Here is a 23,443-nt window from a genome sequence, read left to right as displayed (position 1 = left end):
CCCAGCCACCCCCCATCATCATGCCAACAGAGGAGAAACAGTCCTCTGCTGCTGCCCGGAGGAGAATGAACCTCCACCCCCCGCACTGCCTTGATCCTCAGAGCTGTGTCTGCTCCCTCCGTCTAACGCTTCTTCTCTCTAAGGCAGGTTCCTTAAAACTGTGGCAAAAATAAATAAATAAATAAATAAAACACACCTTGCCAACTGCCACTACTCTCATTTTCATCAAATCAGAGCTCATTGACACTTTGGGATAAGTGGTTTCTTGGGAATCAAGGAAATACGGTAGTTATTAGTATGCGTTCCCTTTGTCGATTGCTGCGCTACAGGTTGTGGACTGAATACAACAGGGAAATTGAGGGCTTATGCATACAGACTCACCTTCAAAGAAGGGAGAGTCTACGTCATCCCATCTGAAGACACCAATGTCTTATAAGCCGTTTTGTGGAAGGCCGCTCACTACCTGCAGGAACCCTAGTCTATTGGGACCGGACTGTTTCATTAAACGTCTGTTCAGGAAGAGTCACTGTGTGACCAAAGGGAAGAATAGGCCGTCAGGTTCCCCTTTCTACAGGTTTCCCCCTTTCTTTGTCAGCCTGAGGCCAAGGCAGGTGACTGACAGCCTTGCCCATCCTTCACGGATCTCTGGGTAAGGATAGCATCTGGTTCTCCAGAAGACTCACTCTTGGCACTGAAGAGAAACTCTCTGGGAGAGTGGCAGGATGGGCCTTGGCTAAAGAACAAAGGACGAGGGCCTTGTCTGGGTGGCTTCATTGTTTGGAATACTGTTCTGGACACCAAAAGGTTGCAGGTTTGATTCCCAGTCAGCACACAACGCTAGGTTGCAGGTTCAGTCCCCTTCTGTACATACCAAATGCACAGAAGGCAACTGATTGATGTTTCTATCTCCCATTGATGCATTTTTCTTCCTCCCTCCTCTAAAATCGGTTTCCAGAAAGACCTCATCCAAGAACCCAGGGAGTCTGAACTCGGCTTGAAAGGGTCAGTGCTGCACACTGGAAGGAGCCTGCCTCCCGGGCTGGTGTGGTCGCTAACACCGCTGCCCCCTCACCCCAGCGAGCTGAGGCTGGGACAGGCCACAGGCCTGCTGATCCGAGGCCTGAGGCCACAGCGTGGTGAAATTCCTCCTGCTGACTCACAGGCGCACCACAGCAGTGCGGAGGAATTCCACGATGAAAGATGATATTCCTGACATTTCTCCGAGCACTCAGATTTTCCAGGCGGTTTCCTTGAGCACAGTCTTTCTGTGGTCCCAATTGCAGAGGGATGGCTCAATATTTCCAAAGTGAGGTGGAAAGGCTCGTCACGGTTATAAAATTCCAACGCTGTCCTCCTTTTCTCTGAGAGACCCGCGTGGGGAACCTGTGGAAACGGAAGACTGACCAGGCCTGGTGGGCACTGACCTGGAGCAGACAGACACCTGGAGGCCTGGGAGGGAGTGCATTAGTGGTCAGGGCCAAACGGAGCGTGGACACTTCCTGCTGGCCTGGCCTCGGGCTCCCTGATTTTCTTTTTTAACCAACGCCAGCTGGAGAGACACAGGAGTTCTATCTGGTTAAAACTATTGTGACGGGAATGTCTCCGTGGGTCCTCATTCTGAAGGTATTCAAGTTGAGACCTCAGGTAAAATACTTAAGTCATTCAACAATGAAAGTAGATCTCTCTCTCCCCCTCTGTCCCTTATCTTCCCTTTCTTTAGGTCGATAGAGTAAAACTAAAAAATAAAAACCTCTCACACACAAAGATCCCTCACTTACTTCCTTCCAGGTAATTTTCACGACCAGTGATAACTTTTACTTCTTTATATGTTTATACTAAGACACACACTTCCTGCAGGCAGTGTCCTGGCCCCTCGTGGTCGCTATGACACACTCAGGCACAAGGTAGGTCTCAGTGGATATTTGTTGAATGAATAAATAAATGACTAAGTGAACACATGGTTAAATAGATGAATGTGCACCCATAAAGTTGTATCTCATGTAAATATATTAACATATCATGCAAAAAAATAGAACATGGAATGCAAGGAAAAGGTAATTTTCCCCAACATGTCTTTGAAACTATGATAGAGACTCATGCTGAAGAAAAATATTTAAAAAATGGTTAGTGACTAAATTTCCAATTCATGGGCTAAGGGAGAAAAGTCCATGAAAGGAACACGCTTTGAGACTTTCCCTCCTACACCAGGGGACCACTCTCAATTTGTAAAAACATCCTCTTTCCTTTGGCTCTGCCATCTCACAGGAAAAAAACATCGTAGGATGCAGGCACCTCTTCATAGGGTAACTGTGCAAAGCAGCGTTCAACATGGGGCTCCGGGAGCGAGAGGGGGCACTAGTGACGGGAGTCACAGGAGCAAACCGGGACTGCTCGGGGAAGGCTAAGATGCTGGCCCTCTAAGCCTACCCAAACCTTAAGCAATTTCTTGGATTTCTTCTTTGTTGAAAGAGCATGTACTTCACTGAATCCTTCTCATCTGGAATGCTGTGGTGAGTTTTTATCTTGAGAATTAATTCTTAGAAAGTACAGTGTCCTGAGCTGCTCCGGGAGTCGTCCGTTCTAGAGTTAACTCTTTAAACACAAAGTGTGACTGGGCCACACTTCCTGGGTTATGCCTTAAGCGAGACGTTGTGGAAGGGTTCTGCAAGGTGAGTGCTCGACTCTTTTGGTGAAAACAGAATATAAAATATACGCTGGCTGCAGCAAGTCGAACAAAGCACAGCAGCCCCTCCGACGGACTTCAGAGGGCAAGCGCTTTTTAACATATTCGCTTCCTGGGGTGGTGTGTCCACAGCACAGAATCAAACTCAGCTCGCCTGGCTGCAAAAGCTTCAGTTTTCCCATTCTTGCTGCCAAAGCTGAAATGCCAACAAATGCTGGGAACTGCGATTACACACACTTCATATTTTACATTCTGAAACCCCCAAGGAGTAAGCTCCAGAGAACAGAGTCCTATTTCTTCAATGGCAGCTGAACAGATACCGCACTCAAGCTGTGCTGAGCGTGGCTGAGCACTGGCATGGGGAGAGCCAGACAAAGACCTCACAGATCCTGCCGGTCTGTGTGTACCCTCCTGGCATCTGTGGCCGGCCGCGGCCAACTTTTCTCATTCATTTCCTCTTTTTTAACTTTCTGAGTTACTCAACCAGATTCTTACGGGAAAAAAAAAAAGCAAAACCCACCACCACCACCACACATATAACTCAGTCATAAGGAAACGCAGTCACCGCCTCTGACAGGTTGGAACCTGCCTGTCTCAGGCGAGGAAACAAAACCCCAGTGTTCTTCAGGCTGACACTGTCCCCTGCCCCCGTGTGCCAGTCAGGCGGCCAGGCTGACTGCATTCAGATGACAGGTTTGCTTTGCCAGAATTTTCCTCCCCAGCTGTAAATTAAATTGTAAATTCATTTCACTGCCGCGGTGCAGTTTTCTCGGTTCTGTAGGTGTTAAAACGAAAACAAAAAACCCCCAGTCTTCCTTCCTTCCTCCCTCTCTTGCTTCAAGAATTAACACAAGGGTCACGAGGACCTCAGGAAACGCTCACAATGACAGGACCTATGCTCTAAAGGATGACTCTTGTGGCTGTCACCTGCCTTCCTCTACAGGCTCATCATCAAAGGAGTGTTAGAAATCTTCATGAGATGAACTTTGGGAAGGGCAGGCTTCTCATTGCTTGGATTAAATTAAGATTTAATACCCCCTCTTGCATAATTTGCAAGGTTTGGACGCCCACACATGTTCCTCATGTTCTCAGAGGGCAGGAGCTCACTGATGATTTTTCTCCCTTGACAGGGTTGCCTCCTGCGCCTGCAGAGAAGGGGGTTTGAGAAGTGCCCCGGGAACGAGCAAGGCACTTCAGCACGCAGGCCGGCCCCATCCAGCCAGCGTGGACATGTGTGTGATGCCCTGTAATCCAGCTATAAATAATGGCTGATGCAATGCTCTACGTGGAGGGCTGGAAATAAATTCCTCTTTGTAGCTATGTAGCTGCAACAAATTTACAAGCCCTGTTACACCATCTGAACAAATCTACACAGTTTCTCCAACAAGGGCCGGATTCTTGGCTGATTTGCACCCTCGCCCACAAACGCTCTCAGAAAAGAAGGCTCAATTGCTACCTTTTTGTAGGAGCTTAGAGCTGGTCTTTCTAAAGGCTGAGGAAAACCTCTGTTCTACGAGGGCATCCGGTACCCTTTTCAGTGGGAAACACATTCAAACACAGAGCTTGGGTATGCATAAACCATTTCTTGAAGGACAGACAAGAAATGGGTACCTGGTTGCCTTGAGAAAGATTAATTGGGAAGTTGGATTTAGCTTTCACTGCAATATTTTTAGAATAGCTAAACACTTTCCTTTGTATCATAGGGATTGTCATATCATTATGGATCAACTCTTCTCTTTAAATTACATTGACATTGCTCTTTAGTCAATAAACAATACCATGTTCACACCCATCTCTGTACCACTTATCTCTCCCCATGTATTCCCCCGGACACGCACTGGCTCAGTTGCTAGAAATAACACAGGAATGAAGACAAGAATGAGAAATATTGCTCTGCCGTATGCCAGAAATTGAGGAATATAAAATGAAAATGAGTAAGAAACGCAGAGCTCAGGATGACAAGCCCTAATATAGTCCTGACAAATGAGACACAAAGTGTGAGTCTCTGGGCTCTTCATCCTGCACTGCACCCCCCACCCTTGACATTTCTTCCCTCACAACGACTCCCTCTCCCACACCTCCTGACTCCTCCTCCTCTCTGCCCATCCCCCACTCCTTTCCCTTCTTTTTTCAAAATTTGTTCTCAAAAATACAAGAGTATACACTGTTACCACCATCAGTGATACAATACGACACAAAATAAAAAATCAGTGACTGTTTACACCACCCTAAGCTATTTTGTTTTGGCTCTCTCACAACTTTCTCCTTGTACATACCTATGTATGGCTTTTACTACTGTTTTTTTTTTTAAACAGCAACAACAACAACAAAAAATGGGACTAAAGTAAGCATACATACCTCTCTTTAACTTTTTATTTTTTCACTTATTTATCTATCCGGGCAAAAACACCCAGGTCAATAAATGTAGATCTAACTCATTCTTCCTTTGAATGTTTGCATAATATCCCATAGGGGTATGCCATAATTTATTCCACCAGTTCCTTATGGAATCTGTCCACCTTCAAGATGAATTCACTATTCAAGTTTCTTTCCTGGATCACTTTCCTTCTTTATAACTGAAAATGCGTATGGAGCATTAACTGACACCAGACCCCGGGATAAACAAGCCGCATGAATTCAATTTTCACAGTAACCCCACGGGATAGGCAGTACCTACCCCATGTTGTGCATTAGGAAACCAAGACTTAGAGAAATCAAAGAGTTTCTCCAGCATCGCAGAGCTGGTACACTGTGGAGGTAAGTGTTACATCCAAGTTTGATTCCCAAGGCTCTCTTAACTGTAAGCCAATACTGCCCTATTTTCACTGTTGCCATGCAACCAACCCGAGTCTCTGGTCCAAGGTTAGCCAGATACTTACAACTTCAAGACGGATCATTTGACTAGGAGTTCCACAGGTACCTCTAAATGGAGGCGTTCAAGCCTTTACCTCCTCTACCTCCACACCTGTGTTTACCCTGCGCCTCATCATTGGCAAGTCGCCCTGGAGCAAGGCACTGGTTGACTTGAGTGCAAAGCATTCACCTTTCCAGAGAGGACTGTGGTCAGAGATCCCTCGCTCCGGGGTTCACCACCAACGTCTCTATTTTCGTGTGCACACAGAGACTGAAGCTATATTCACAAATGTAAGTAGGGCTTAAGTTTCTCTGAGATCTACACAAAAGGAAACTTTGAATGCCCTGTTTTGAGGTCACACCGATAATTAACTTCTCACCATGCTTGCTACACCTATACTCAGCACCAACCCCTAAATTCAGTGAAAGCTCCAGCCTTATCTGGGAGAGGGAACAGGAGCAACTAACACCACAATTCATACTAGTTGAGTTACTAGCTAAGACAGTTCTAATTTTAAAGAGAAGAAGACTGTAACCAGTCAACTAGAGAAGAATCCAAGAATCTAGAATGAAAAAGTACCCTATGGCTTATGACTGCTCAGAAACCAGTGATTGCAGAAAGACGGCCAGAATGAACAACAGCACGCCGGTAGCATTTCCTTCTTTGATAGGTCAAGTAGATGTCCAGATTGCTTTTAAATATTGGCAAGGCTTTCTTTGTAGTGGATTTGTGTTTTTCAGTCTACTCCTTAAGGGTGTCCAGGACCAGTAAACAGAAGATACTGGGAGACACTGAGTCAGTACAAAGGTGTGATTTCCAATAGTCAGAGGTGCTTCACAGTGGGCATTTTTGCTTGGGGCATTTAAATATGGGGCGAAAATGACCACTCAGCAGCTTGTTAGGTATTCACGCTTTGACTGAAAAGGGTATAAAACTTTGAACTCCCGTCTAACCCTGAGACTCTCGTGGGACAGGTATGTTTTGATGCAATTATCAAACATAGTACAGAGCAGTGATTTTGCACGGCTCAGAACGGGTGGGGATGGGTTTTCTGGAGGGTGGAAGAGCAGTGCCAAGGAAGGAAGGAGGAATGAAAGTCACACTGCCACCTTCCCACGTGTGCACCATGCGCAGACCTCTGGAACCCAACCCCTCAATGACACCACTGTCCAGAATGTGCGGCAGTTTGCCCAGCAGGTTTCGCTCCCTCCTCTTTGCAACCGAACCCAGAAACTCATCCAAGTCTGGTCATTTCTGCCAAACGGTAACAGGGTGTTTGCACCAAGTTATATTTCTCCTTGGGAAGTTCACTGACAAGTAAAATTCGACATTTGTGAGACAGTGGGAAAAAATCCCACCTTCAGGGACATGCTGCAGAGTATGCGTCAAGGGGAAAACTATAGCACCGTGCTCCATGTAGCTGTTTCTCCTCCCACGCTTAAGGACTGGGATCCAGGAGAAGGATTTGGTCTCAGCACCCCTCAAAAACATAGTTCCAAGATTAACATACACGGCCCAGTGAGCTATGAGAATGACGAAGCCCTCATCTAATCCTCAGATATCCTCCCCAGTCAGTCCACTGTGTGTTCGGCTCCAGCAGGTGCCAGTCCCCTTAGAGGTAAAGTCACTTCCAGCTAGACTGTGTACTATAGAGCAAAGTATTATAGTTGCAAAGCACCTTGATGATTGTAAGAGAAAACATTAAAAAACATGTCTTTGAAACATGTTTTCATGTGTCAGATGAATGAGTGTAACAGAATGAATGTTTGCATCCCCCAAATTCTTATGTTAAAGCCCTGACCCCCCACCCCAGGGTGATGGTATTTGGAGAGGGAGCCTTGGGGTTCACATGGGTGGGGCCCCCATGATGGGATTAGTGCTCTTTATTTGAAGAGACACTACAGAGCTTGCTTGTCTCTTTCCAGCCAGCCACGTGAGGACACAGTGAGAAGGCAGCGGCCTGCACGCCAGGAAGGGAGCCCTCACAGAAACTACTTGGCTGGCACCTTGACCTTGGATTCCCAGCCTCCAGAACTGTGAGGGAAAAACTTCTGCTGTTTAAGTCAATCAGTCTATGGCACAGGTGGCAAACACAAGGCCTGAGGGCCAAATCCAGCCCTCCACCTAGTTTCATCCCACCCAGCACCTTGTTATCTGGCCAGGCAACAGTTAACAGCTCGCGTAACAGGTAAGGAGTAGCTACATTTATACAGTCCTCAGATTACATTCGGCCCTTTGAAGGCAACTGCGAGGCTGATGTGGCCCCCAGTGAGAATGAGTTTGACACCCCTGGTCTATGGTATTTGTTAAGCAGCCTGAGCAGACTAACACAATGACTTTAGGACCTCTATAGAACTGGAGTTCACAGATGAGGAGGGATCACAGCCTGAAGGTCAAGGCTTGATAGAATCTAATGGACACAGCAGCAAGTTACCTATTTTTGACATCATTGTGTTGAAAAACTCAATGTGGGGTACTGGGTTATACTTAATATCACGTTTGAGATCCCTTTTGAAAATATTTTAATTATTCGAAAGGCCATATCTGTTCAACAGAGAACATTTAAAAAGGCTTAAAAACATTAACAAGAAAATAAAAGTCACCCACATTACCTCAGACATTCAGACCCTGACCTGCTGGTGTTCACCCTCCTGGAACAAGAGGCAAACCCACTAAGACCACTGGGCCCTCCTCCTGGGTGGTTTCTCCTGACCACGCCCACCACTGTGCGCGTGAGTGGTGCAGTCATCTTAAAGAGCCTCATCCTCTTGACTCATAAGGGTGTCACTGAGAAGCGATTTCACTTTCAGGATGCTAGTGTGGATATGCACATCCTATCATATCCATATAGAATCAGCACTGATTGCCTATGGGGTGGTTAGGGAATAACTGAGAGGAGCACCCGAAATTTCTGTGGGAGGATAGAAATGTTCAATATGGTATTTGAAATGCTGATTATATATTGTCTGCACTTGTCAAAACGCATCAGATCGTACACTTAAGACCTACGGGGGAAAGTGATCTGGAAGGATAATGCCAATACCCATCATTAGAACATGTGCTCTGATGTAGCTTTCCACAGAACGTTCAGAAGGCAAACATCACTGAGCATGCACTCCACAGCGGGCTCCAGGGAAGGGCTTCCCAGGAACCGCTACTCACTTCTGATAACCACCCCCAGGTGTGCATCTCTAGGACCCTCCCTTTATCAGTGAAGAAGATGAGGCTGGGAGGGGTTAAGTAACTGACTCAAAGTTCCACAGCTGGGAAGTGGCGAGCCAAAGCTGGATTCCAAGTCCCTCCGACCCTGGCGGGGGAAAGTTACAACAAACACATGCATGCCTTCTGACTCAGCAGTCATACATCCGGCAATCTGTTCCAGGAAAAGAATAAAAAACTGATCCAAATGGTTGTATACAAGGATATGAACACATCATCATTAAAATAGTAATTCAACTTAAACGTACTATAAATTAAGTAGTTCCATATGATAGACCATTCTGTATCAATTAATATTAGGTGGAAATAGAATGTAAATGACTTTCATGGTAGGGGAACTGGTTTTTTTAAAAAGGTTAAAAATATGTAATACGACCTCAATTCTGTTTTTTAAAAAAACACATTTAAAAACTTCAAGGAGATATATCTGAAGAAAAATTATTATCTTTCAGTGGCAGGGTTATAAGTTATTTCATTTTTACTTTTTATATTTTAAACTGTAACACTTACTGTAGTGTTCCTTTTATAATTAGAGAATAATTTTATTTTAAAAATAAACAAGGGAGGCCCTGGCTGGGTAGCTCAGTTGGTCAGTGTCATCCCAATACATCAAGGTTGTGGGAAGAAGCAACCAATGAATGCGTCAATAGATGGAACAACAAATCTTCCCCCACTCTCAAATTAATAAAAAATAAATAAATATTGGAAATTGCTCTCACTTATGAAAATATACCCAATAAAGACACATTTTTATGAGAATATTTGTGTACAGCCTAGTTTGAAAATGCTGTCCCTGAACAACTTAGGGTGTTAGTGTGATTCAGGAACTTACACGAAACTATAGAAAGTGAAACCTCAGTCACGTGTGCAAATCATACGCAGTAGGTTTGGGGAACTTACAAAGCAATGTCCAGTTTATAAAACGAGCCTGAAGAAGTGACTACCTTAGCTTTTAGCAAAAAGGCATAAAATTGGAATAAAGTACTGTTCAAGTTCTCTGATTATAGCAGATAGATCCAATGTCACTGAGAGGGATCAGCATCACCGTAAGCAAAAATGTACACAACTTAAATTTGCCACAGACACTGTGGAACGACGTTATCCAGAGCAGCGGTGTGGCAGAAGGACTGTGGCTGAGACCACTGTTTCTCAAACCCAAGTACCAGGAGGCTCCTTTTTAGAGAACATTTGAAGAAACATTCACAAGTTGTTTCCTATGAAATGCCTCTCATTGGAGAATTACAATGACAAGAAAGAAAGTGTATCTTTATATTATCAAAATGAAAATCCCAAATTTAAAAATTCCTGAGGAATTAGAACTATCATTTTTTTTAGATTATTTATTTATTTATTTACTTTTTAGAGAGGGAAGGGAGGGAGATAGAGAGAGAGAGAGAGAAACATCAATGTGCGTTTGCTGGGGGTTATGGCCTGCAACCCATGCATGTGCCCTGGCTGGGAATCGAACCTGGGACACTTTGGTTCCCAGCCTGCGCTCAATCCACTGAGCTATGCCAGCCAGGGCTTAGAACTATCATTTGAAAAATATTATGAATGCCCATTTTTTCCCCATAGATTCAGAAAACAATTCTTAAAAGGCTTTCACTGATTTTTTTTTTTTTAAAAAAAGCACTACTTTGAATTTTGAGCCAGTGTGATGCTGGGGCCAGATGGGGGTTACACACGGCCCCTGCCCTCACACAGAGGCCCCAGCTTGGTGAGGACAGGCCAGTACCGGTGCTCTGGAAGACGCGCTACAGGACGCCATGGGAGCAGGGCGGGTGGGCACACCATCTAGATTGAGGCTGGGGGACAGGGGAGTTTAGGATAAGTTCCTCAGAGGAGGTGACGACAAAGCTGAGACAGCACAGATTAGCAGGACTTGGCTTGGCAAAGATGGGGAGAAGTTCCAGGCAAAGAAAAATACAAGTGTGACAACATGTAGGTTGAGGGAGCTTGGCAATCTGCATGCATTCAAAACTGAGGGGGATTGTAGGGATCCCCCACACACTGTGTGATCTTGAACCAGTTGTTTATTTCCCAGAGCTTCAAGATTTTTTATCTGTACAATAAGGATAACAACACTTACCTTGGAGAGCTGTAAAGTAAATAGATAAAAACTCCTCACAGAGGTGTTTATCTATAGAACTTAGATGCTCAGTACGTGTGGCTATTATTCCACATTGCAGAATGAAGGTGAGAGAGCTTGGGTCAGCTCCCTCACGCTGCCCCAGGGCACCTGCTCCAGCCCACTGTTCTCTTTGCCGCACCCTGACCTTGCAGAGCGCGCTCTCCTCCCAAAGGCTTCCTCCCTGCCATTCCCTCTGCAGCCCGGAATTCTGCAGCCAGTTCACCACGTAGGGCCTCTCCCTTACATCCTTAGGTCTCTGCTCATCTGCTCAAATATCCCTCATCAGAGAGGCCTTCCTCAATCCTCTGTGTAAAATATTAAAGCCATTCTCCCCGAACTTTATCTTCCCCTTACACAGCTTTTTCTCCATAGAGTTTATCACTAGGATATTCAGTATATTTACCTTACGTTTGTCTGAATACCTGCAGTAGAACGTAAGCTCCCAGAGGGTAGGGGTCTTGTCTGCCCTATTTCCTGTGTACTTTCCAGAGCTTAGAACAGTGCCTGGCACACAGTAGGTGCTGAGCACACATTTGTTGGAAGGACAAACACACACCCCCAGCTTGAGGGCAGGGCCTTTCTTTACTCCTTCATTCTCTGACAATCTGACACACAGCGTTGCTTTGCATCAAGTAAACATTTCATAAACATTTGTTCAAGCATACAATTAAATTACTTTTTACAAATGGCAGTGTTTATCTGGCACTAAAGCTCAACTGACTGTGTTTTTATTGCCTAGCAAACAAATCCAAGATTGTGTTTAACTATAATGAAGCGATAGGCTGCTTGGTCAATTTGGCGGGGAAAAGAGCAAAACAGGTGGTCTGATTTCATTAGCCAGTGGAATCCATTACCACATTTATCAATTAGTTCCAAATAACCACAGCCCTTGTTGATGCAAAAGGTCAACACTGATGAGATATGCCCAAATCACTCCTCAGATGAATAAGTGAAATAAAGAAAAACAACCCAAGTGTTCCAGAGCTGAAATTTCTTTCTGCCATTAATCTGGGTCCTTTGAGAAATTGCATTGCTGGGACCAAACCACCAGGATATTAACCCTGCCAAATCTGAAAATGCTTCTGACTCTCCCTCAAATGAAAATCAAAAGCTTACTTCAATATCGCAAAAGGTGAACTCAAAATGAGTTTAACCGCTTCCCCCAAACATTCGAGGCACAGCTGAAATGTAAACAAAATGCAAAATACTCTTCAATTCTTACAATCCGTCCCATATGCTGCAAGGCTTTATGGTAATTATATGATAAGTATATTAATTATTTATAATTTCAAGATATTGCTAATAAGCCAAGAAAGTGATTTGATTTGAAAGAAAAGCACCATCAGATTTAGTTTATTACAAACAGATTGGTCTTCAGAGGGGTGGTTTTACAAGCAAGGATTCCAATTTCTGTGAAAGTTTCCTATTCCTGAGGAAGTGTCTTCAGAATAAGTTCAGCTCAAGCCTATGCTGTACAGAAAACCCAAATCAGCTGACAGCATTATGCAAAGAATAGTATCTTATACTGACCTGGCACCATGCACAGGGTTTTCACATTTTCACTTTCCACCAACACCCTGCAGGGAAGCCGTGTCAACAATCTCCCCCATGGACAGATGGACAAACGGGCTCAGAGCATTCCGCAGTCTGCCCACATCCCCACAGCCAGCACGAAGCAGAGCTGCACCTAGCACCCAGGTCAGGGTGTCAGACTCACTTTCACCGGGGGCCACATCAGCCTCGCGGTTGCCTTCAAAGGGCCGAATGTAACTTTAGGACTGTGTAAATGGAACTACTCCTTAACAGTTAAGCGAGAGCTCGGTGCTGCCGCCGGGTAGAAACAAGGAAGGTGCCGGGCTGGATAAAACAAGGTCGAGGGCCAGATTTGGCCAGCAGGCCTTGTGTTTGCCACCTGTGACCTAGGTCTTCTGAAAACCAAGAACAGCATTCTTTTAGTTGAAAGAAAATATAGGCATGGGTGGGCAAAAGTAGATTTACAGTTGTAATACAAATAAATAATACAATAATTAATAAATGATACTATAAGAACAAACTGTTTCACATACTCACAATTGTAAACCTACTTTTGTCCACCCCTGTAGGCTGACTCTCAAACTTAACTTTAAAATGAGCAATCTTTTTCTATTCTTTTATAGCATTATATTTTAAATGGGACTGCACTTTCGGAACACAACTCTCAATGATCCAGTGTAGCAAGTTTTTTTGTATTGTGTTTTTTCTTACCCTGGAGCCAAACGTAGGCAGATTTCTAATGGGCCTGGTTCTTTAGGCTTTTGTCCTTGGTTCGCTGTTCCATTTAATTCACTCTTGTTGGATAATCTCACCCAGTCCCACGATGTGAACCAACAGCTATGTCCTGATGTCTTCCAAATATTTAGTTCCAGCCAATCCTTTTCACTGGGCTTCAGACTCCCTTGTATCCACCTATCCCCGAAGCATCTCCACTGGCATGCATCACAGGTACCTAACACATTACACCTCTGAATCTCATTATATTTCTCTTCTGCCTAGATCTCTTCTTGGGCTCCTAATCTCTATTAGCAAATGGTACTATTATCCACTGAACCCTCTAGCTTAACTCTTGGGAATGATCCCAGGTTTCTTCACTCCCTGGATCCACCCAGTCACCAAGTCCTGTCTGTTCCACTTGCTAGTATCCAGCGTAGGCAAGGTAGCCATTCTCCGTGCTCCTTTAATACACTGGGCATACTTTGAATTTAGAGCCCATCGACCATTACTTACTTATGGGCCATCTCTCCCACCCCACAGAAAGAGCCTCAGAGGGCAGACACCACACCTGCTCATTTTGTGTCCATACCCCCCAACACAAGTGGAAATATGTTCTGAGCTCAATTGCATTTTCTTCATTGAAATGAAGTGAACAGTATCAAACGCCAAATGTCCTAATTAACTCTTCATATCAGTTGAAGATCGAAACAAAATTTTCCAATGCTGATTTTTGTTTTCTGGAGATGGGAAACAAATTTTCAGTGAGCCATCCTAAGAAAACATCCACTCTGAGGAGCAGTTTACTGTCTGGATGTTTCTGACTTGAATTCCCTCATCTGTAGGCAAACTTGACAACAGGTATTCTCAGAGGTCTCATCTGATTCTAATAGTTTATAATTCCATTGTTGAAGATAAATACGCAGAACCGGACACAAGGAACTCATTGTGAACGGATGGCTCCCCCAGTGGTTAGCAATATGACCAACCTTCCCTAACTTTTAAATAAATTATTTACAAGGAGCCTAATAAAACTTGAAACCACCAGATGATAGTGAAAACTCTAGGATAACAAAATGCCAGTCATGGAAAGACAGGACTTCTAGCCTCCAACTACACTAGCCTTCTTTAAAAGCCCTTGTTTTGCCATGCTTCCTCCTGACACTGGGCGCCTGCATTTGCCATTCCTTTTCTTGAATGCTTTTTCCTTCCCTCTTCACAAGTTTCCTCAGCTCAAGAGTCACAGCCAGATCGAATCCCCCTGGTAGAGGCCCTCACCCATTACAATGCATCCCTCCCCTTCACAGGTGGAATTTCCTGTTACTATGTTATTGGATTGACGTCCTTCTCCCTCGCTAGACCATGCTCTCCACAAGGGAGCATTTTTGTTTTTGTTCATCCTCGTATCCATACCCTTTGCTGAGAGTTGATGCTCAATAAATATTTGTAATATATCTCCAAAGGTTGTGTGAGGGAGGAGAAGAGTGGCTAATGAGTTTCATTTGGGGAAAAGGGCTGCTGTTCTAATAGGCTGAAAAGCCTCTGAGCTATTCATCACATTCTTGAAAAAGGATGTTAGGAGTCGAGGATTGAAGTCACCTTCTGGTGACAGTGGAAGAACAGGCACTGAATGAGGCTACCATTTGGCAGAGCAAGCACGACAAGCTAAGAAGAAGGGAGACAGAAATATGACTAAAAATGTTCTGAGTTCCAGGAACAATCTGGGTAAGGGCCCATGGTCAAAATCCAATGTGAAAGTGAGTACGATACTGAGAACCCCATGGCCAGTGCATCATCTGTCAACAAAAATAACAAACGACAACTCGTAGCTGTCTTTGCAGCAAACAACGCAACAAAGAGCAGACCCGCTTCTCAGAGCAGAAGAACTTTGTTCTCAGATGGCAAAGGGAAAACCGAGCTTTTAATCTTGACTTTCGGCTTCATCTAAAAAGAAGACCTTTCTCACTAAAATGAGTAGAATAAATAGAACTGAATTCCAAAGTAGGTGGGGCAACAGTAAGATTCCAAAATTCCAGGTTCAAATGAAAGATGTTTGGGGACTCCGAAAGTCCACTGATAAGAAACAGGAGTAAAAAAGACGCCAGGATAAGGGAATCGAGGAGATGTTGCCAGTGTTCGGGAGGGGAGAGGAACGCGTCAGAGGCAAAGACACAAGCACGTGATACTCATCACTGACCCAACACGCAAACTGTTTTGGAAACAGAAGACTTGTGAATTCTTAGACACCAAAGTGATGCTCACAGAGGCGGCCTCACTGTGGGCTCTCCCAGCAAAGCTGTGCTCAGCTAACTGCAGAACACCAGAGTAACTGGAGTCAGCAGGCACCTGAGGGTCCTGTATGATGCCCAAGAGAAAGAAGAGTCAGATTATATTAGAGATTGGTATATTCATGCAGATCCACCAATTGTGTTCAGAGCCTATCTTAACAGATCTTATCTTGAAGGGATATGGCTAATCTTCCCATATTCTGAATTAAAAAAAAAGTCTAATTAGGTGAAGACTGTTCTCTCGATTTGAGGAGAAATCAAAGGCGATTTTCATTAAAAGTACTGTGCTGCATAAGGACCCAAGTACAAGACAGTGTGTCTGGTCTGGCAGTCAGCCTGTGTGGGCCAGGTTCCACATCTGGAATGTGAGACCCAACTGCCACGGCAAGCACTCGGAGCTTGGGGATGAAAAGGGTCACACGCTAAATCTGACAAGCTCGGGGGGGAGGGGGGGGAGGCTACGTGGCAGGTTGTACGAACTCAGAGACCGAAAGTAAACATAGAGGGTGGACTGAACATGAACATTCCTAATGAAAAGCAGGTCAAGATTACAGTGGGTGTGTACATCCCAGGCCTGTCTGTAGCTTCTTTGACGAAGGTCAATATTTCCCTAAAGCAAGTCTACAATCTTTGTGCATCTAAGATGACATACATTTGTGTTGGAGGCCATCCAACAACCGACCCCTGACACAGTAGGGATGGATGAGATGCGTCTGCACAGCAGAAGCGGCTGAGCCGGGTCTCCTGTCTATCTCTTCCCGTATGCTTGTCCCTATTAGCATCAGGTGGTGAGATTTTTGGACACCTGTGCTTTATAACAAAAAACTCTGCACGATGCCTCTGATTCTGCGTGAAATGACTTGCTGACCACTAACTGGAGACCCCCAGCAACCCTAATGTTGCCTGTTTCCCTCACCTGGGAAGTTAAGGACAAAATTAAATTATGGGCAGACCAACTGCCAGAGTGCTGAAGGAAGCTGTTGCTAGGAATGTTTCGTAGGGAATCACCATTCAAAAGCTCAATATTTATTAGAACCATGGCCTTTCCCATGCCATGGGCAGGAACGGTTATTGATGGGACCAGGTAAACAGAGGAAGAAGAAGTTTTCATTTAAATATAATAATCTCAATACATGGAAATGAATATAAAACATGCCTCCCCCCCAAGGTGTATAAATCAAAAAACCTAGGCAAAGATCCAGTTATCTAATTGAGATAAATTTAATTTCAATGGATAATAGTTGATTTTTATATATCTATAAATCACCCCTTGCATTTTTTAATTTAGACCAATTTCTAGAATTTTAATAGATACCTAGTTATTAATTGGCACCTGAAAGTTTGTGCCTGTATAGCTTCATTGGCTAACTGATTAATGACCCTCTTGGTCAAAATAACCTTTGTTTAATATGGTTGATCTGTGGGACTTCCTGTACTTTTTGGTTATTTCTTTGTTTAATATGATTGAGCTGTAAAATCTGCACTTTTTGAAGTTTTTTCTATGGTAACCGTTTCTGTTTTAATAATCACATTATGCATTCAATGTTGTATAACCTTCCCTATAAAAATAAAGATTGATTTTTCTCGGTGAGTCAGTCAGGTCTAGAGAGCCTGACTGTCCTCCGGCACCTCACCTGGTGTCTCATTTCGCCTGAGCCATTCCTCCTTTAGGGACCCGGAGACCCACCGAGGCTGGACCCTGGCACATTTGGAACGTCAACTCCCTTTCCAGACCCCTCAGTCGACACCCATGCACTACAGCACCAGGCCACAGAGCCCCTCATTGCTACCTCGTTCTCCAAACACCACGTCTGTGTGCTGTCAGTGTTTGTTGCTGACTCTCCTGTGCCCACCAATGTAAAAGAGGTACGTATCTGTCCGTTTTAATCCAATCCCAGAGATTTCCCTGCTTTGCTTTTTCCCGCCTCCCTAGCCCACCAGCAGTGGATTTCAGGTAACTCTCCTTACAATCTTCTCCTTTTATTGTAATGTATACAATAAGCCATACAACTGCCATTTCTGGAGCATTTTCTCAATTCATTGAGATTTTACTTCCCAATAATTGTCAGTTTGGCTCAAATAAACTCATAAAAATTCTCTACAGGTTTTTGGATGTTTGCAAACCTCTGTGTACAAGCTTTAGGACTGAATCTTGACTACTGTGAACCCCAGAACCCAGCATGCAAAGAGCTGCGTGCAGCACAAAGCGGTCACACTTGAGAGTTGAAAACTGTGCTGAAATGCACTGTATTCAAGTATAACGTGGTGAGGAAGAATCAAAACAAACTGTGCGGTTCTATAAATTCTTCTCCACTCCACGTATTTGAGATGCAGCCCACGTTTTGTCAACGATAGCAAATCCAAAGTGTGCTGGCTGGCTTCGGGAGTTTGGGGTTGAAATGTCAGCAGCGGCTGAATCCCCCTGGAGCTCAGCCTGTGGAACATGATAGAGATGGCGCCTGTCATGCCAGGATGGCAGGTAAATGAAATGCATGCTCCTTTGTTTCCCAGATGTGTCTGTAGGGAAACTCTGGAAAAAAGTCAATGCTCCTGTAAAATTATTCATGAGCACTCTCTGTGCTCCCAATCAGCCAACACGCACAGGACAAAGGAAAGAACAGTCTTTTTTTCCCTTAGCAAAATGACTCATTGACTGCTTGCTTCTAGCTTCCTTCAAGTCTCTGGCCCATGGCAGGCTCCAGGCTTTCCAACCAAAGGCAATGGGGCAGGCCCTTCTCCTGTATTTCCCAGGAACTGGGCTTCTGTTTCTTCATGAAATGCAAGTGAAGGCATTGAGAATCAGGGCAGAACACAAGCAGAAAAGCACAGAAATGTGATTGGCCCATCTTTTCTTATGAGAGGCTCAGTGGGCTAAGAGAGGGAAGAAGGTCATGTCAGGGAGAGCTCAAGGTACCACCTTCTAAAGTCCTGTCGGGCAATAGCGTGTGGATGGTAGCATCTTTGTAATTTGCTGGGAAAAAAAATAAAACATCTCCATACAAAACAAAACAAAACCCTCCCAAACAAACAACAACTCTGCTTGGATCGGTTAGAGATCCTCCAGAAAGATCACTGACGCTCTGATGAAGGCCATCCTGGGGCATGAACATCAGTGAGGCTGTCTGATGCTCCCGAGTTTCCCACTGTGCTTTCTGGATCAAGTTCATACCCTCCAAGGCCCAAATGTGCCCTTTACAGAGTGGGAATTCCAAGGACTTGGCTTTCAAAGGCTTATCCTCAAGACTCTGCTCTCAGGCCAGTGCCCTGAGTGGCATGAAACTATCCTGTGAAATGAATCCATGGGATAAAAATAGCACTTGAATCTATCCCAATTAAATATGCTCCCTTCAAAGTCAACCATGGCAGTTAGAACCTGTGCATGGGATTCAAGCCAAGGAGTAAACTAAAATAAATTCTCAGAAATGAACCACAGATACCAAGAACTGAAATAAAACTTCTTAAGATGTGGGCAGACCCTGCTCCACCAGAAACCTCAGCAAGTTAGTGTCCGTCCTTCATCTTTCAAGACACATGAAACAGGCAGACGCAGGGGTGGTCACATCCTGCACAGGAAAGCAGGTTGCTGTCTCACGGCAATGTGACGCGGTGCTCAAGTGAAGCCTCTGCGTATTCAAGAGAATGAATTTAGACCTTTGGGCTTTTCCTTGCTGCTGTGGCCTAAATATGTGTGTCCCTCCAACCCCCGCCCCAAATTTGCATGTTGAAATTCAACCCCCAAAAGATGCTGGTATTAGGCGGTGGGCCTTTGAGAGGCGCTTAGGTCATGAAGGAGGAGCCCTCATAAACAGCATTAGCTCCTTCATAGAAGAGGCCCCAGAGAGATCCCTGGCCCCATTTGCCGTGTGAGGACACAGCAAAAAAGAACCGCTGTCACCAGATACCAAATCAAGGCTGGCACCTCGATCTTAGACTTTCAGCCTCCAGAACTGTGAGAAATAGATTTCTGTTGTTTGTAAGCCACCGGTCTGTGGGTTTTCTTATGGCTGCCCGAACCGGCTAGGATTCCCACTCTGCCCCGTTTTCATGAATGAGAGTTGCCGCAGCAGCGGAGGGATACAAGCAGCCACACTGCAGTGGTGCTCTGAGTACTAAGTCTCTCCCGTGGAGCCCAGTGTTTGAGAACGGGTTTGAGGTCTGGCTTCACCACCCATTCGTGGTCTGGTTACTAAGCCTTTCTCAGACACGGTTACTCATCTCAATGCCACAAATAATGTTATTGTTATACAATAACACTGCTAGGAGGATTCAGGGAGAAAAGCGGGTAAAGTGCTGAGCCTGTAACCAGTGCTCAGTTTAGCTGCTGCTGCCATTGTTATTATTATTTTGATTTACAACAGAAGTCCCTGTCTAGGAGGGAAGTCATTGTTCTTAAAAATTAAATACGGGGAAGGCTCTCTCTGGGGTAAACTGAGCAGAGATGGATGGATAAGCCATGGAGGGGAGAACAGAAAGGAGCTCAGGGCCCAGAGTCTGACACCAGCACCAGGACGGACTCTGGCCTCCCTCCGCCACCAGAGTTTGTGTCAGCAGCCACGTCCAGTGGTGCACTGGGCAGAACGCCGACGCAGGGGAAGTTCCACGGAGATCCTTCGGGAGAACAACGTACCTGGGGAAGGAAGCTCACAGCACAGGCTGGCTCCCCTGGGGCAGCTCCCGGACTTCGGAATGAGCGGAGATTCCTGACTGCCTTCAAGAGGAGGAGGCCCTCTGCCGGTCACACAGCCTGGCGCCAGCGCTGTGCCCCCTTCTCCACCTCCCAGCTGGGCCTGGCCACCTGAGGCTTCAGGGCCCTGCCCTGAGAAAGAACTGGAAGGCATTTCTGCAGAGGGTCTGTTTTCCTCCTCTGCTGTCCCACATCTTTCAGGCATCGTCCGCCAGTCCTCCTCCAGTCTTTACTGGCCTCCTTCCTGTCTTTCTATGTTGACTCTTGGGGTATTTACGAGGATTCACTGCTGTTAAAGCTCCCTTACACTTTGACTATGTCAATTCTGTCATGAGCTCACAAAAGGAATAGCACTTAGCAAGGCTAATAAAGAACAAATTTCGATCAGGACATTCTTTATGTCAACTTTCACACTTCTACTTATAAGAGAGATTTTTTTTCTCAAAGAGCAACAATTGCATCTCAAGAGGAAATAAAGAGTATACACATCAACTAAGTTACAATGTGACTTAAAGAGGAGGAGGAGGGTGTCAACAGGGAAAACGCAAAAATGTAAGAATAACAAATGTTGGACACGCACCATTACGTTTCCCACCTTACCCAGCCTTCTTCTCTCTGACCAGAGTTTCATCTGCTGTTCCTTGGGCTCAAGCCCTCCCAGTGTACGGTGTAATGTGATCAAAGGATTGTGTGCCGTGAAAGGAATAAAATAATATTTGGGAGGAGGCTCCAAATGAGAAATATCATCAAGTCAAGACTGGTGAGCCGCCATTGTATCCAACTGTGATTCTTATTACAGCAATTTAGGGCAACAGTTACTGATACCTGTCTGTTTAGGAATGGGTTTTAAAAATGGAATGAATCATTTCCAACGTTAAAATAGAAAAAACAGGAGAGCAGCAACCATGTGTCCAGCACCTTGCAAGGTTTGGCTATAACAGGCCCTTCGCAAACCCCAGCTGAGCAAACTCACACAGTCTCTTCCCAGCCTCTGAAGCCTACTGTAGATGCCACATCAGGACAAGTTTCATTTGCAGGCAAAGTTGATCACTGCGTTATTCATTCAGTCTCATGGACACTCAAACCTTTGTGAATTAAATTCCCCCAAAGATTTCAATATCATGAGAAACGGAAGGCCGGATTAAGCCAGGAGAACGAGCAGATAGGTTATGAATTATGGGGGGCATTACAAGCAACCAGAACTCACCTGTAGATGATGCCTTTCTCGTGCAGGAACATGAGCGCCGAAATGATTTCTGCAGCATAGAAACGAGCTCGTGCTTCATCAAAACGACGAGACTTCTGAATGTGGAACATCAAGTCGCCCCCATTCACAAACTCCATCACAAAAAACAGACGATCCTGGATACAAGCATAAGAAAGGATCCAATCAACATTGGGTTACCTTGGGCAGTAGCAGGGGAAAGAGGTTGTCAGATGGAGCTACATCCTGACAGGGGGCCTGGGCAAAGCAGGATGGGTCTGGTGGGATGAGATCCCTGGGAGAAGATAGGGAATACGACCTGAATCACCTTTAATTTCTACACTAAGTAAAAAGTAGAGAAGGCACCAGGAGCCTTTGGTTCCAGTTCTAGTTCTGCACCTCAACTGACACATAACCTTGAACTTAAATTCTCTGGCCCTCCAACATTAGTAAAGGGAGGACACTGATGCTATTTCTACACAGGGTTTTATAAGCTAGAAGACAGCAAAATAATTGGAAAGGTGCATGCCTTTTGCCTGGACCACTCAGGTTAATCATAGGAAGTAAGGGACATCTAACAGTGCCTTAGCCATCACACCTGGACAGAGAACAATCATAGAAAAAGGGAGACGCTTTAATCAGCCAAACAGCAGTCTAATGACAGCCTCGGAGTAGCCCCAGAGTTCGAAATCCCATTCGCCCATCGGAAGATTTCCTGAGCCAGGAGTGGGAATGTAAAGGCAAGGAGGTGCCGTCTCTACAGGAAGGATCTTTCAACCTAGCAGATGAAATGGGGTCTTTAAAAAGTGATTGATGCTGCCCTGGCTGGTGTGGCTGTTGGTTGGGCGCTGTCCTGCAAACTGAAAGGTCATCGTTCAGTTCCCAGTCAGGGCACATGCCTTGGTTTTGGGCTCTGTGCTCTGCCCCTGTCGGGGTGCATGCAGAAGGCAGAAGGTAACTGATCAATATTTCTTTCACCCTCTTTCTCCCTCTCTTCCCCTCCCACTAAAATAAAATAAAACAATAGATATGGAAAAACATGTCACTTTAAAAAGTGATTGATAGCCTTGGCTGATGTGGTTCAGTGGACTGAGCGCCAGCCTGAGAATCAAAAGGTCGCTGGTTCGATTCCTAGTAAGGGCACATGCCTGGGTTGCAGGCAAACAAGAGGCAACCAATCAATGTTTCTCTCACACACTGATGTTCCTTTCCCTCTCTTTCTCCCTCCTTTTTCCCCTTGCTGAAAATAAATAAATAAAATCTTTAACAAAAAAAAGGGATTGATACTGTGTACTAAGTTACCGCGCTAGTGATATGAATAAAGTGCTGTGTGAATTAAGACTGCTTGATGAAACAAATGTTCACGCCTCAAGTAAAAAACGATATCCCCAAGACTGACAGTGTCCAATGCTTTGTTTCAATGGTTTGTTCATTCCACTAACATTTATGAGTCCTAGGTTAGCCAGGCATTAAATTAGGTGGTGGGAACCCAGCAGAGTAAAGATGCATACAACGGACACAGCCTCTACCCATACACATAGAGTGTGGTGTGAGAGACACACATTACTTAAAAAAAAACTCATATAAACAAACTACTTTACAAATCCTGGTAAATCCTGTGAAGGACATGTGGAGGAAGCTAGGAGATCCAGCCACCTGCTTGGGGGTCTGGGGTGGTGTCTCCGAGCAAGCGGCCTGTCAGCTAAGGCCTGAAGGATGAGCGGTGACCTGGGCTGGAGGCCGGTCTCTGAGGTAGGAGGGAGGGTGAAATGCTATTTTGTGAAGAAACTGGTACTTTACCCATTCACAGAGGGAGGTACACAAAGAACCCATCTTCATCTGTGGTTTTACGTGCCACTAGCTTTGCTCTGAGTGTTACGGCTGAGCTGTAAACAAAGATTGTGTGTGTTTTTGCTCACAGATCCATCACTAGTTTAATCAGGCCGATTTTGATCAGAAGACACTACAGCTGATCACCTCCCATCCTGATTTTAAGACCGTAATTAGAAAGGGAAAAAAATCCCTTGTACCTAGGAAACGTCTTCCGCTGCTAAGCAGCAGCAAGAATTTAAGAGTGAGAGGGAGTGACAAGATCCACAGCGACAACAAGAAGACCAAACAACACAACAACAA

The 23,443-nt window shown here is 45.0% G+C and overlaps 1 protein-coding gene across 1 annotated transcript in view; it reads right to left on the bottom strand.

Annotated features, from left to right (window-relative positions):
- The window catches only part of PRKCH (protein kinase C eta), a 205,244-nt gene that overhangs the window by 39,891 nt on the left and 141,910 nt on the right, over window positions 1-23,443 (bottom strand). The window contains exon 10 of the mRNA XM_045823062.1: window positions 21,314-21,468. Within this exon, the coding sequence (XP_045679018.1) occupies window positions 21,314-21,468 (155 nt within the window). The remainder of the gene's footprint in view (window positions 1-21,313; window positions 21,469-23,443) is intronic.

The sequence above is a fragment of the Phyllostomus hastatus genome, unplaced genomic scaffold (assembly GCF_019186645.2).
Source record: "Phyllostomus hastatus isolate PE091 unplaced genomic scaffold, TTU_PhHast_1.1 phas_scaffold_501, whole genome shotgun sequence".
In the NCBI taxonomy this organism is placed as follows: Eukaryota; Metazoa; Chordata; class Mammalia; order Chiroptera; family Phyllostomidae; genus Phyllostomus; species Phyllostomus hastatus.
This window is presented reverse-complemented; position numbering and strand designations above follow the sequence as displayed.